We start from the raw sequence: 15,874 nt of genomic DNA on the forward strand, positions 1-15,874 counted from the left end.
GTAAGAGGACTCGATAAGTAGTGGCCAGAGCTCCTTCTTCCTGGGTATTGTCAAGGCCCCAGATAAAGTCTTTTTCCAAATTTCCAAATTTTTCTTAAACCAGGCAGATTCTTTAAGATGTCTGTTTGAAGAATTGGGCCCTTATGATCTCTTTCTGATGGATTGAGAAATCTCTGTTGGCAGCTGTGATTCTTATTTCAAAGAAGGAGACACATTTATGGGAAGATAGGAGTTGGGAGAAAATTACTTAAGGATGGAACTAGTGTTTGCTTTAATAAGTCATTATGTTTTAAAATTTGGATTACAAAGTTAGTGCAGAACCACTGCAGAAAGTTTGGAAAATAAAAAATTCCCCTACCCTGTGATTGTTCGTATTTGGATTTATTTCCTTTTTGTTATTTTTTTTAATAGTAGTTTAGAGTGATTTACACAATTGATGTCATACTGTGGCGTGATTTTCTAGCCCATTTCATTTAACATTTTGAATATAAGAATTGACCATGTTGTATGGTCTTTGTTGCTGATATTAAGTGGCATTATACTAGTCCATAGAGAGGTTCCCCATTGCTTCTCCAACCTCGTCTGGTTACTCCCCTCCCCGCTTACATCCCAGCCACTGCTGACCTTCTTGGCACTTCCCTAACACATCATGCTCATTCCTGCCTCAGGGCCTTTGCACCACCTCCTCCTTCTGCCTCTAAAGCGCTTCCCTGGTTCTGTGTGTGGCCAGCTCCTTCTCACCTTTCATACCCCCAGTCCGCCTATCACATCCTCGTATACAGCCGCCTCTGACCACCGTGCATCCATAGCCACTCCCTCAGTTTCTCTTGACCCCATCACCCTGTTTTATTTTCTCCTTAGAGGGAAAAAATAACTTTATAATTTCATCACCTGAAATATTTATTTATTTGCTTACTTGTTTATTGTCTCCCTCTCTCAAAAGACTGTAAGCTCCGTGAGGGCAGACACTTTGTCTGTCTTGCTCATCACCGATTTCCCAGAGGCTGACACAGTGCCTGTCCCATAGTAAGAGCTCCAGAAATATGTATTGAATAAAGAGGAGGGTGGTTAGATGGTTGGATATGTGGCTGGGTGGGTAGTTGAGTGGCTAGGTTAGTGGGTGGCAGGGGTGGTGGTTGGATAGGTCAGTGGGTATGTGGGTGGGTAAGTCATACTCTTACTGACCATTCCCCAGTCCCACGTTTAGAGTGTTCCCCATGATATTTTTAATTGCTTTAGGAAAGTGAGCAATGCAAATGGCAGGGAAATAGGACAAACATGTCTCTTGGGAAAGCGTCTCCTGCCCAGGGCCATCAGCTGGGGTCCCAGGCCTGGGCAGTTGTTCAGGCTCTTGCTGAGGGTGGGAGGTGGCGAGATTCTCCGAGGTGTTCTTGGTCGCCCGCCCACCACCCGCCCGGGACCTCACCACCCTCCTCCTGCTCTGTCCCCTGCACAGTGGGCCGGAAGCAGTTCATGCACTTCGAGTCGGCCAACCACGCAGCAGAGGCCCTGGGCTGCGAGTATGAGGAGCTGAACACGGCCACCTTCAAGCACCACCTGCGACAGATCATTGAGCAAGTGACGTCTGGGCCAAGCCGCCGGGGCCCGGAGGATGAGGAGGCCAGCTCAGGTACCGCGCTGCTGCCTCTCTGGGTGGGCTGTGTCCCTGCGGGGCCAGCCCCTGGGGACACACCAGCATCCTTTCCCTATCTATCGAGGATTTCCTGAGGGTCTACGGTGTGCAGACCTTCTAGGTGCAAGGGAAGCCACTCCCCTGGAAATGGACTTGGCTCCTTCTGGCACTGTGCTTATGGTCAGATAGTTAGCTCTGCCCGGGGGTCAAAGGCTGCTGAAACCCAGGAGGGGGCCCTGTGCTGCAAAGAGGGGATGCTGTGGATGGTGCCAAGGGACCAACGCGTTTCCAGCGGATGTTGTATCTGCTGAGCCCCTACGCTGTAGACAGAAGACTCACCTTCCACTTTGAGGAACAGAAGTAAGGCCAGGAGGGTTGGCCCAGCTGGGAGGACAGTAGATAAGGTTGGAGGGCTCAGTGGGGTCAGCTCACATAATAGTCTGTAAACTAGGGGTTTTCTGCTCAGACCAAGGGAAGCCGTGGAGGCACACAGGCAGGGGAATGGCATGATTTGTTTTATTCTTCATGAAGCTCAGCCTGGAGGAAGATCAGGGAATGAGTGGGAATGGGTACAAGTCACCTTGGTGAGGTGATGGAGGTGGGAACAGATGGGATGAGGTGGACCAGTTCAAGGTCTAGTTTACAGTTGGAGCTGATGGCATGGGCCCTAGGTGGAAGCGAGGGGCCAGGACACCTTCTAGGACTTTGGCCTGAGCAGCAGGAGGAATGGGAGTGCTTGAAAAGACCTGGGGGAAAAACAGGAGCTTTGTACTGCACCTGCTAGAGTGAGGTCTGCTAAGTGCCAAGTCCGCAGCCTCTGCAGCCAGATGCTTTGGCTGCAGAAGGTGAGGGCGGAGGGACCCCTTGGAGCCCCAGGGTTCACTGAAAACTCTCTAAGAGTAGCTCTCCCAGAGACCACAGAGTCTGGGCTTAGTGGGTAGCAGTGTTTGGAACTGTGGTTTTGGGGTCCATCTCTTAGAGGCCCCTCGGATTCCCGTGGCTGCTCCACCTGCCAGGGACTTCAGCTTGATGGCTGATGTCACTGAGACTCCACTGCCTTCCAGGTCTGTGCCCTGGTGTAAGCTGGGGTCTGCTTAATGGTTACAGCTCCTCTCGGACACAGGCACACACACATACCATGCACAGGCATGCGCACACATGCATGTGCGTGCACCATCACATGCACACAATGCACATATGCACACACACGCACACACGAGCACAGACGCATGCACGCGCTGCTTGGTGAAGCTGAGTCACCCTCTCAGGCTGAGGTCTCAAGGGTAGACGTTAAGCAGGCAGGGGACCGGCAAGCTTATGAGAGATGCTGGGATGCTGGGTTGCCTAGCAACGACCCAGGTTGGGGGCAGAGTTAAAGCAGGGACGGGAAATGCTTTGGGGTTGCAGTGGGCTGCCTGGAATGTACAAGCAGAACTGTTTCTCTAGGCACTAGTGCGTGTGGATTTGGAAGTTGTGTTTCCAATCCTGTGGATGGAACCAAAACCTAAGGGTCAATATTTGTGATCTGAGCCCTCCACTCCTTATCCCGCTTTGCTCAGTGACCCCTAATCAAGGCTGGCTGTTCTAATGGGACCAATGTGTGTGTTTGTACAAAATTGGGGCCGCCATTATAATAATTTTCTAAGCTTTTTTTATTCCTCCTAACACTATAGGCAGGCACTTTTCCATCTCATTCAATATTCTTCTAAACCTGACTTTAAATATTCCTTTGTACGGATGGACTACAAATTATCTAACCCATTTCCTATTGTTGGATGTTCAGGTTGTCTCAAAAATGATTTTTTTTTTGCCAATTTAAGCAACAATTGGGAGACTGTACATACTTAGAAATCTTTGTTTCTCTGAATTATTTCATTAGAATAAAATCCTAAGAGTGAGGTTATTAAGTCCGAGTATATGAACATGTTATGGCTTCTACTATAAAATTGCCAAATTTCCCTCTAGAAAGAGGGAACAACAGATATTTACTGAGTAACTGCTATGTGTCAGGAATTGGGGATTTGGAGCCAGCAAACCCAGAGGTAGTCCCCATCCTCAGGGCGCTCCCTGCCTGGGTGGTGGGTGGGGGAGACGCAGGTGAACGAAATAACCACAAAGTACATATGTGCTGTGGTCAGTGCTGTAAAATCAGGGTAGATCTGTCCTCCTGTGTCCGGTTCACTTCACTTAGCATGACATCCTCCAGATTCATCCTCCGTGTTGTAGCAAATGGCAGGATTTCCTTCTTTTTTTTTTTTTACTATTGAATAATATACTACTCACATCAGAAATCTCAAAAAGTCAAACTCATAGAGGCAGAGAGTGGAATGGTGGTTACCAGGGCGGTGGAGGGAGGGGGAAATGGGACATTTTGATCAAAGGGCACATAGTTTTATTTATTGAAGATGAATAAATCCTAGAGGGTAGATGAATAAAATGATCAGTAGATGAATATCTCTACTGTACAGCAAAGTCCCTATAGTTAACAATACCGTATTCTATACTTAAAAATTTGTTAATCTTATGTTAAAAGTTCCTATCTCGTGTGCACGCATATACATGCACGCGCGCGCACACACACACACGCACACACAAAGAGGGAGGGAAGAAACTTTTAGAGGTGATGGTTATGTTTGTGGTGTGTTTATGGTGATGGTGTCATGGGTGTATACTTCAAACTCATCAGGATGTATACATTAAAAATGTACAGGTTTTTTGGTATGTCAATCATTACTTCAGTTTGAAAAATAAATAAAATTTTCAAAAAAGCAAGGTAGACCTGGGAATTGGCTTAATGGGTTGGTGGTGATGGTCAAGGCAGGCTTCCATGAGGAGGTGACATTGGGTTGAGCCCTGAAGGTTGAGCAGGAGATCACAATGGAGGTTAGGGAGGTAGGGCCAGGTTACACAGGACCCTGGAAGACTTGGTAAGACACTTGAACTTGGTCCTAAGAACGTAAGTAATTTCAGCAGTAGGGGCACGTGTGTGTGCACGTTGGGGGAAGATGCGCTAAGGCCAGTAGTGATGGCATTGGAGCGACGTCCTCGGCCCCAGGCAAGGTCCTGACCACGGGGTGCCAACCCCCCCCCCTCTTCCCCACTGTAGGGCTCAAGATGACAGGAGTGGAGTGTGTGGAGGGCATGGCCTCGGGCCTGTACCAAGAGGTCTTTGCCGCCGTGGTCTCGCTCATCAACAGGTAATGGCAACCTTCTCCCGGTTACAGAGGCGGCCTCTTTGCAGTGTATGAACGAGCCCAAGCCCGGGGAGATTAGCAGAGTGGAGTTATGTTGAGCCGGAGAGGGGGTTGTTGAGCCATGTCTTATGGTGCTGGGTTTAAATTCCACCTTGGCCACCCGTGGGCTGTGTGACTTTGGCGAATCAGTTCACCTCTCTGACCTCCCCTTCTGCATCTGTAAAAATGGCTCTTTCCTTCAGGGTCACTGCAAGGATTAAAAGAAATCACTAAAAAATTAAACAATAAAGTAAAAAAAGAAGTAGTATTTGTAAACAACTCTTCCTAATCGTGATCATAAAATACTGCAGGTATCTGCAGGTAGTACGGCCGGGAGCCTCTGTCCTCTACCGTGCTGAGTGCTGCTGAGCCCTGGGGAATCTTTAAGCAGTTCCAGTGAGGCCAAACCAGAGCTGGGCCAAGGGCTTCCCTCCCTCCTCTGTGAAAGCAGGAGGCGTAATTAGGCTTCTGACATCCTGTTAAGGGGATGAGGCTGGCGTGTAGCAACAGTGCAAGTGGGGTTCTCCACAGACACAGAATCGGCTCCCTCTCTTGCTGCTGGAGTAATTACCCTCTGAGACCACAGACACATTATCTAGAAACCAGGGGGATCATGCGTGCTTAGGGGAAGAAGTATTGATTGGTGAACTGCCAGTGGAGGGCGGCTGCTTCAGCCTGCAGAGGGTGGCTTCTTCCTGGTTGGTTCTGGGAGCCTGCCTCCATAAAATGGGTGTATTGGTGATAACGATACCCACTGTGCTCACGTTTATGAGCGCCTAGCAGGCGTCTGGCTTTCTGAACATTAACTGATTTAATCTTCATGCATGTCTATGTGGTGGCTGATCTTATTGGCCCCATTTTACAGATGGAAAACCTCAGCAAGTAACAGCAAAGAGCTCAGGTTCAAACTAAGGGCCCTCCAAAGTGTATAGCTGGTCATGCTGATGATAATAATAGCAGAAAACACTTACCGCTTTGCCACGTTCAGAGCCGTGGATGTCTTACCACATCCAACCCTCCCAACAGCCTTCTAAGTTTATCTCCGTCATTAGCCCTTTCACAGCTGAGTTTCAGAGAGATCAGGCAACTCTCCCAAGACACACAGCCCCTCCGTGGCTGAGCGAGGGTTGGCGCCCACATGTGACTTTCTCCAGAGTCTCTTAACTCCTGCTTTTTGATGTGAATAATCCCTTCTCTGTCCCCCTGATAGATTTGTCAAGAGGCTCCAAGGAGGTGATGGCTTGAGAGATCTTTGTAAACTGAGGCAGGCACTGAACAAAATTGTTTTTCTATAGCAGCGTGTCACTAAGCAAGAAAAGGAGACTCTAGTCTTAACTTTATAGCCAATTCGTGGTGCAACCTTAAGCAAGTCATTTCTCTCCTCTGGGCCTGGTAGAGAGAGCACATTTCCTGAAGGCCTGCGGTGTCCGTGGGAGGCACTTTCCATACTTCAACTCCTTCTCTTCTTACTGCAGCCCCTGGGGTCATCCTACTCATCCCTACCACCATTTAACAGTGGGGGAAACCCATGCTCAGAGAGGTTAAGTAACTTTCCCAAGGTCACACAGCCTGCAAGTGGTGAGATCTGCTGGATCTGCTGACCCGCCCAGCATGCTGCTCCGGTTTCTCCATCTCTGTGATGCAGGGGTGCGGGAGGCTTGGACCAGCGGGGTTCTAAGAGTCCATGTCCTCTCGGGGCCCCTCTCCTTTCCCCCCAGATCCTTCTCCTCCCACCACCTCTCCATGGCCTCCATCATGGTGGTGGACTCTCCAGGCTTTCAGAACCCCCGGCACCAGGGCAAAGACCGGGCCGCCACCTTTGAGGAGCTGTGCCACAATTACGCTCACGAGCGCTTGCAGCTGCTTTTCTACCAGCGGACCTTTGTCTCAACGCTGGAGCGATTCCGAGAGGTATGGCTGGGCTGGGGCGGGGCCTTCGCAGGGCCTCAGTTGAGGGCGTGAGGCTGGGCGGGGCAGGGGAGGGGGTGGTCGTCTGGTCCTCCGTAGGTTTTAGCTTCATCCTGTCTGGTCCGTCGATGATTAAAACCCAAACTCCAGGCCTGGCTCCTGGGCCTCTGCTGCTCCCCTGTCTCCCTCTACAGCCCAGTCTCCAGCCACGGCCCCTGCGCCGTACAGTCCAGAACCTGGGGTTCCCCAGGCCTCGCTCCCACAGCTGCCCCTTGTTTGTGCTGACCTCTTCCTCCTCGCCCACGTACCCAAGCTGAATCCTCCTCCAACCGTTAGTTTGCATCTTCCCCGTGGAAGACCCTTCGTGCCCGGTTGTGGGTGAAAATAGTGGGTTTGCACACCTTTTGGATCATAATGTGGGAGCATCTAGGAAAGGTGAAGATGCAGTTCCCTTTTTTTTTTTTTTTTTTTTTAACTGATTGGAAATTGCAAACTAAGACCACTTGACTGTTACTGAAATGAATAGCCCAGTTTGCTTTTTTTTTTTTTAAGAAATTCACGTTCTTTTATTTATTTATTTACTTATTTATTTATTTATTTATTTATTTATGACTGTGTTGAGTCTTCGTTTCTGTGCGAGGGCTTTCTCTAGTTGTGGCGAGCGGGGGCCACTCTTCATTGCGGTGTGCGGGCCTCTCACCATCGCGGCCTCTCTTGTTGCGGAGCATAGGCTCCAGACGCGCAGGCTCAGTAATCGTGGCTCACGGGCCCAGTTGCTCCGTGGCATGTGGGATCTTCCCAGACCAGGGCTCGACCCCGTGTCCCCTGCATTGGCAGGCAGATTCTCAACCACTGCGCCACCAGGGAAGCCCGCAGTTCCCTTTCTACGAGGCCCCCCGGAGAAACTCTGTATATGTGAACCAGGAAACCTGTACAGGCACGTCCCTGCCTGCCCTCCTTTACTTATACTTAAAAAAATTTTTTTGAACTGTAACATTTACACAGATGAGTGCCTGAATCAGAAGTGTACAGCTTAGTGAATTTGTCCAACTATGCACACTCATTGCAGCTACCACCCAGGATAAAAGGAGAGAACATCGCCAGCACCCCAGACGCCCCCTAGCATCTGCTCCCTCCTTCCTCCCTGAAGGGGACCCCTTTGGCTCCAGCAAGTGCTAATGGCAAAATATGAGAAATGATCATATTGTTTATTAGTAAGATAATGGGTATTGAAATTATGGTCATTTCTTTGGTTGGAGCCCACACAGCAATAAACGTGAAAACATCAATATGAATAAATCTTAAACACATGGCATTGCTGAGACGTGGGGTCTCACTCTAACTCTGTCACTTATTGGCTGTGTGGCCTTAGGAAAGTCACTCACCCTCTCTGAACCTCAATTTCGTCACATGTAAAATAGAAATAGCAATACTCCTGTATCAGTTACCATTTCCCGCAATAATTCTGCATAATAAACTATCCCAACACATAGTAGCTTAAAAAATAACGTTTTGTTATTGCTCGCAGGTCTGTGGGTTGCCTAGGTAGCTCTTCTGGTCTTGGCTGGGAGAGCATGTGCCTGTGGTCAGAGGCAGGTTGGGTAGGTGGCTCTTGGCTGGCTCTCCCCTGTGTCTGGGGGTCAGCTGGCCATGAGCTGATCCAGGCAGCCCTTTGGCTAGGATGACTCACCTGTGTTCCAGGCATGCCCTGTCCTCCAGCAGGTTAGCTCAGGCTGTTCTCGTGGCGCTGGGCAGGGGTCCAAGAGAGCGAGCAGGAGTGCTCAGGGCCCCTTGGGACCGAGACTTGGAACTGGCAACGTCACCTCTGCTCTATTCAGTTGGTCACAGCAAGTCCAAGGCTGAGCCCTGACTCACGGGGCGCGGAAATGGCGTCCGCTTTTTGATGGGAGAAACTTCCATATCTGTACAGAGAGTGTGGATACGGTGAAGGGGAGAGGTGGCGGTTATTTTCACGATCATTTTTACCGTACTGCCTAAAGGCGCTATTTGGAGCATTTGATGAAGTGGGATAGAAAATGCGTAATCTGTATTAGGCATTCCACATATGGTAGCAGCCATCATATTTTTTTCCCATAATATTTCACTTATTTCTGATGATCAAAGTAAAACATGTTTTTTATTTAAAAACTGGAAAGTGCGTGTAAGTGTCAAGAAGCAGAAAACACAATCTCTTTTAGCCCCACCACCCAGAGGCAACCACTGTTACCATTGTCTGTATCTTATACCAGCCATTTTTCCATATATGGTCTTCTGTACGGATTTCCCATCCATCTGTACACACGAGTTTGTAGTGTTTTTCCTCATAGCATTATGTTATTCACATTTCCTCACTCCATTCACAGCTCTTAGTAAGGATGCATGTTTGTGGTTATGTCTGATTCTATCTGAACTCTCTTTTGGCCGTCTGGGTTATTTCCACGTTTATGCTGTTATAAACAACACTGTGATGAACATCTTTGAGCATAGCATTATCTGGATGTTTCTGGTTACTTTTATACGCCAACTGTTATTATCCATAGTTTTTTTGCTCCATCCAGCACCCAGCACTCAGCCCAGCACTTATTAGGTACTCAGTAAATATTAGAAAAGTTTGCCCTGAATTATCAGTTCCTGATAAAGCTCTCACCATGATTGCTGACCACCCTGAGGAACAATATTAGGATATTATTGGGATGCTGGTCTGTATCCTTTCTTCTCACACAAAGGCTAAGGGGTGATGATAAAAAACAAATAAACAAAGAACCCGATTAAAAATGGGCAAAGGAGTTGAATAGATATTTCTCCAAAGAAGATATACAGATGGTCCACAAGTACACGAAAAGATGTTCAGCATCACTAGTTCAGGGAAATGCAAATCAAAACCACATTGAGGTACCATTTCACACCCACTAGACTAAAAAAAGTAAGAAGTGTTGGGGAGGATGTAGAGAAGCTGGAACCCTTGTGCACAATAAAAATGGTGCAGCTGCTGTGGGATACAGTATGGTGTTTTCTCAAAAAATTAAAAATAGAACTATCATTTGATCCAGCAATTCCACTTCTGGGTATCTACCCAAAAGAATTTCAAGCAAGGTCTTGAAGAGATATTTGTACGCCCATGTTCACAGCAGTATCGTTTGTAATAGCCAAAAGGTAGAAGCAACCCAAGTGTCCATCAGTGGATGAATGGATAAAGAAATGTGATCTATTCACACAAGGGGCTATTATTCAACCATAAAAAGGAAGGAAATTCTGACACATGCTACGACTGGATGAACCTTGAGGACATTATGCTAAGTGTGCAATAACCCAGTCACAAAAGGACAAATCCTGTACGATTCTGTTCATACGAGATATTTATGGTAGTCAGATTCATAGACAGAAATAGGGAGAGGGCAGAGTTTCAGTTTTGCAAGATGAGAAACGTTTTGGAGATGGATGGTAGTGACAGTTACACAACAGTGTGAATATACTTTACACCAATGAACCATGCACTTAAAAATGATTTAAATGTTAAATTTTATGCCACGTCTACTCTTACCACAATTAAAGAATAATGATAAAAAATGGCCAAAGTGTGACGATGAAAGTCCTCACTTTTCTTTCCTCCTTCAGAAGCTTCTTCCCCTTCAGCTCATGGAAGGAGCTAACACTGAACTTCTGTGACTTTCTAGGAAGATGTTCCTGTGCAGTTTGACCTCCCGGAGCCGTCCCTGGGGACCACGGTGGCTGCTGTGGATCAGAGTCCCTCGCAGGTAACACGGCCTCTCAGATGCCGCACGGCCTTTTTAGAAATCCTGGCAGATTTGAGCCTTTGAGCTACTAGATCTCAAAGCTGCCTGCACCTAGCATGACCCAGGGATTGTTAAAAACACTGACGCCTGGGACCCACTCCCCAATTCTGCGTTGATTGGTCTGGGGGGTGTGGCCTGGGCAAAGAATATTTACATCCCATCAGGTTGAGAATCTGAGTCTGCGTCTTAGAACGCACCCACACGTGGGCTGTGGTCTGAGGTGAGGAGAGTCCAGGGCCGGTGCCCAGTGGTCTCCAGCCACTGTCACCTGGAAAGATGGGGTGTTCAGACGAAGGTGCTGTGCCCAGCAGAGACTGGGACAGTAGGGACCCCTGGGGGATGGAGAGCGGGGGTGATGGTGGATCCAGGCTCTTGAGCTCCTTGGAGGCAGACAGGCTTTAGTTTGGGGGATACCTGAGTCTTTATCTCCCTTTCCCTAGCCCCAGACCCCACTGTACTTACCCCAGATGTGCACCTATGCTCAACCGTCTCCCAGAGCTGCCCTCGGCCATTGCGCATCTTGGTGTGAAAGTGCTTGGGCCATGGAACTTGCTGGGCTCCGGTCCGATCTTGGTGACCTTGGGCACGTCACTTAACCTCTCCAAGCCTCAGCTTCCTCATCCCCCAAGTGGGAACGATAGATGGTATCCCCTGGGTTGTCGTGAACGCCCGTGGTATGTGGCACGTAAAGCCCCTGCAGGGTGTGTGGCCCACAGTAGGTGTCCCGCAGGTTGCGTTTCTCCTGCACTTGGACACCTTGTCCTGGTCCCTTGGCTTCTCTGGGCTCACAGCGGGCTGTACCTGCCCCTGCAAAGCTCTCTCAGTCTGTGAGCCCAGCCGGCCCGTCACACCTGCTGCTGCTGCTTCTTGCTGGCACCTCTCGGGCTGGTTCCCCGTCCCTGTCCTGCTTCCTCACCTGGGATGGGCAGGCCTGAAGGGACCACCCGGGCAGTACAAGGAGGGAAGGACCATGGTATCCCCGGGACTCCTGGGCAGTGGCTGGAACAGCTATATTCTGGGGATGGGCTGACTGTAGGTTTCAACCCCTGCAAATAAGGTGAAGATTTCTTCACCAAGGTGAAGATTCAGGATACCTGGGATCCAGGTCCACTTCTGCCCCTGGGCCTCTCTATGTGACCCTGGACGTGTCCCTTCCCCTCTCTGGACCGCTCTCAGTGGGGTGTGGACTAATATTCCTGAATTAGGGTGACCAGCTGTGCTGGTTTGCCAGGGACTTTGCTGGCCTCAGCACTGAAATCCTTACGTCCTGGGAAGCCCTTGGCCCCAGGCACACTGGGACCGTTGGCCATCATATGCATCACATTCCCACTTTAACCACTTGGCACCATTTTCAGATGTGTCAGCCCACTGTGGGCCCTCGGGTAAGTCCCGCAGACTCTCCGGACCTCTTTCAGTTTCCTGTATGCAAAGCGTCAGGGTCGCCTGGATGGTCTCTGACACTGGTGGCTAGATTTAGAATTCTGCGTCTGTGCTGCTGAACCAACTTCACCTTCTCTAAGACATGCTTTGGGAACTTTTTTTTTTCCCTCAAGATTTTAGTTTAAAAAAATACTAAGACTTCTAAGAGGAAGTGATGCGGATGGGATTAATCCTTTTATGTTTGGCTGTGCACGAATAGACCAGCTGCCTGTGTGGAGCCAGAGATGTGTAGTTTACAGAGTGCTTGCCCTTATTAAACCCTCACGACAGCCCTCGGAGGAAAGTATTACCAGTCTCCATCTTGCAAAAGAGGAAAAATGAGGCTCAGAGAGGTGCAGTTAAGTTGCCCAAGGTCACCCTGGAAATGAAGACAGAGGCAGGATCTGGACCCCTGGTATCCAAGAGATTGTTAGTTTTGTGGCTTCGACACTGATTGTCTTGCAGTGAGTGGGAGTGTGGGGTGTAGGGAGTGAGGATCTAGGCCTGTGGTGCCTGGGAGGCAGGTCCTCCGACTCCCACGGGTGGGAAGAGAAACGCGGGCCTGGCCTCCGTCAGAGGATCAGGACTCCTCAGTGTATCCTGATCTCCTGCCAGGTCCGCTTGCCAGCCAGAGGAGGTACTGAGGATGCCAGGGGCCTCTTCTGGGTCCTGGATGAGGAGGTCCGGGTGGAGGGCTCTGGGGACGGCGTGGTGCTCGAGCGCCTCTGTGCCGCCTTTGAGAAGAAAGGCGCTGAAGCTGAAGGTGAGGGAGCAAGGGGGGGCGGGGTGCTGAGTCCAGCCTGGGGTTAGAATCTGTCTTTGTCAAAGCCCTGACAAGGCCTGCACAGCAGGGTGGGGGAGTCTGAGTGCAGAAACGTCTGTGCATGTGCCTGGGTGAGCTTTCATTCATTTGTGTGTTCATTCGTTCATGTGTTCCTCAAGTGTCCTGAGCAGCTACCGTGTGCTGGGTACCATGCTATATGGCGGCAAACGCACTGATGGGATCTGTGTCCTTGCTGGGGGGAGTCGGGGACGGGGGCGATGACAAGCTAACACATAGCGCACGTGTGGCCTCTGAGCCTGAGATGGCAGACTGGGGTTTGGTGGTGGGCAGCAGGCAGACCTCATTCCTCTGGGAGCCGGGGGCCCTCAGGGGGAGAGGCGTGCCGGTGAATGTGACAGAGAGCAGGGAGCGCAGTACAGGACAAGGCGGGAGATGTCATCTGGGCTCAGACCTCAAGCCCTTGCAGGCCTCACAGAAAACGTTGGTCTTAACCCGAGAGCAATGAGAAGCCATGAAGGATTCTAGGCAGCGGGGGGTATGGTCAGATTCATGTCCTGGAAAGTTCACCCAGACTGCAGTGTGGAGACACGATAGGAAGGAGGCCAGGGAGGTGAGAGCGGAGCTGCCTGCCCCGGGGAGGTGGGCAGACTCTGGAGGTACCGAGCAGGCAGCGTCGCCGGCACCGGGTGATGGGCTGGATTGGCAGGAGGAAAAGTGCGAGGGGAGATGGACACTTCGAGCTGGGACAGTGGGATCAGAGACCACAGGGTTTGGCACGTGTCAGCCTCAAGTTCAAGTCCGGCTATTCGTACTTTCACCAACGTGGCACCGAACAAATCTCACGTAGTCTTGAACAATGGGGCTGGAGCTCGCCCTGGCCTCCCTTTCACCAGAATTTCCGCTGCTGTGATTGGGTGAGAGGATGTACCTGTGGAGCTTTGTCGTCAGCTGCCAGGTGTGATGTCATTGATGAGGCCGAGGCTGTGGATGCGACGAAGAATATCATCCCTGTCGTTCCAGGGGCTGGAGGAATGCTGTCCGCCCTCCACGCAGGGCCCATGCTCTTAGCTTTGTGCAACGTCTGGTAGAATTCTGTCACGTATTTGGAGGTCGATATTCTTACCCCCCAGAATGAGGAAAGTGAGCTCCAGAGAGAGGCTTGTAGAGACGCTTGTCTAAGATCACCCAGAGGGTGAGTGTCAGAAGGCAGATTCAACACAAGCCTTGTCTGGAGCTAAACCTCTGTGAGCCCCCCTCACCTGGACGCCCCCAGGCACGTAAGAAGACAAGTACACTCTGAGGTCTTTTAGGTCCTAAGTGACATGGTGGTCAGGATGTGGGCTCATTCATTCACTGGTTCATTCAACAGATATTTCAGGAGCACCTAAAATGTGGTGGCCACTGCCCTAGGCCAGGAAATACATCTGTGAACAAAACAAAAATCTCCACCCCAAGGGACTGACATTCTAGCAGAGGAGATGTATGATAAAGCAAAAAAAAAAAAAAAAAAAAATCTGTAAGATGTTGAGGACCACAGTTCTGGTTTAGATCACTAAAGGAATGAGGGTTGGCAGTGAAAATGGCCAGGGATTCAGCCCTGGGACGTTCCAGGGTCAAGGGGCCAGGGACAAAGCTTGTGTCCAGCAAAGGCGGCTGGGGAGCAGTGGCCGGGGATGGAGGAGGGGAGTGGGAGGATGTGGCACTCTGGAAGCCGCAGGAGGAGGGACGGACCAACCGAGTTGAATGCTCCTGAAAGGTCGAGTGAGGCATGGCTGAGGAATGGCACTGACTTGGCGTGCGTGGAGGTCACTGACCACCAAAACAAGTACAACTGCAATGGGAGCGTTGGGGGTGACCGTCTGACTGGAGTGACTTATGAGAAATTGGGAGGAAGAGTTGGAGAAAGACGTGTGACAGCTCTCAGTGCCGCTGGGCTGGGGCCTCTGTCCGGGATACACCGCCAGCACTCCTGCGCTGGATTTGCTGACAGCAGCAGAAACAGCAGTACCACCTGATGGCTCCAGCCGCTCTCCCTGGACCGTGCCCAGAGCGTTAATACCCCGATGGCTCCTGGAGAGCTTGGGTCTGCGGCGACTTGCCCAGGGCCGACTCCTCCCCCAGGCAAGAGGGGCAGTGCCTGGGGCCCACGGTACTCTTAGCGGCCCACGGTACTCTTAGCGGCCCATGAAAGTCTTTTGATTTCTGTTAAAAGTAGAAGAAAAAACGTTTAGGTTAAGTACATTGTTTTAAGTATATGTTATGGACTGAATTGTATTTCCCCTGCAAAATAATTTATATATTGAATTCCTAACTCCTAGCACCCCAGAATGTGACTTTATATAGATATAGGGTCTTTAAAGAGGTAATAACGGTTAAATAAGGTCATTGAGGTGGGTCCTAATTTCATATGACTGGTCCTTAGGAGAAGAGATTAGGACACAGACATGCACAGAGGAAAGATGCAGGGAGAAGGCAGCCGTCTCCAAGCCAAGAGAGAGACGTCAATGAAACCAACCCTGCTGACAACCCCTTGATCTTGGACTTCCAGCCTCCAGCCTCCAGAACTGTGGGAAAATTAATTTCTGTTGCTTAAGCCACCCAGTCTGTGGTACTTTGTTATGGCAGCTGTAGTAAGCTAATATAATACACTTATATATTACTAATATTAATCTATTTGCTTTTATACCAACAGTCATGAAATGTAATTTTGTGTGTATGTATATGTATGTATTTGTATACACATATATATATACACACACACAATACATATCTATATCTATATATATGGAAAGAGAGGGAGGAAGGGGCTCATGAAAGCAAAGTGCCCGGGGCCCGGGGAGGTCATAGCGCAGCCCCGGAGGGTGGGGAGGGGGTCCTGGTGCTCCATGTGATGCTGCCAATGATCATCTCTGTTCCGGAAGGTCACCTCTGTTTTCTGAGGTACGTCCGCCTCTGCCAGCCAGTGAACAGGGATGGAGGGGCAGATGAAACTGCTATTTGTGGAGCCCTTAATCTGAGCTGGGCATTGTGGGCTCCACTACACCCCACCTCCAGGGGGCATCTGGGGCCTTGGAGAAGCCATGTGGCTGACCGGGGCCCCTTA

General features: G+C 50.0%; 1 protein-coding gene across 4 annotated transcripts in view; it reads left to right on the top strand.

Moving 5' to 3' along the window:
* Positions 1-15,874, top strand: part of MYO18B (myosin XVIIIB) — a 236,605-nt gene that overhangs the window by 62,521 nt on the left and 158,210 nt on the right. For all 4 annotated transcript variants that reach the window (XM_057525933.1, XM_057525934.1, XM_057525931.1 and 1 more), the window contains 5 exons: positions 1,457-1,630; positions 4,740-4,830; positions 6,585-6,777; positions 10,449-10,529; positions 12,603-12,750. In XM_057525933.1, coding sequence (XP_057381916.1) covers positions 1,457-1,630; positions 4,740-4,830; positions 6,585-6,777; positions 10,449-10,529; positions 12,603-12,750 — 687 coding nt within the window. The remainder of the gene's footprint in view (positions 1-1,456; positions 1,631-4,739; positions 4,831-6,584; positions 6,778-10,448; positions 10,530-12,602; positions 12,751-15,874) is intronic.

This window comes from Balaenoptera acutorostrata, chromosome 13, assembly GCF_949987535.1.
Source record: "Balaenoptera acutorostrata chromosome 13, mBalAcu1.1, whole genome shotgun sequence".
Lineage (NCBI taxonomy): Eukaryota > Metazoa > Chordata > Mammalia > Artiodactyla > Balaenopteridae > Balaenoptera > Balaenoptera acutorostrata.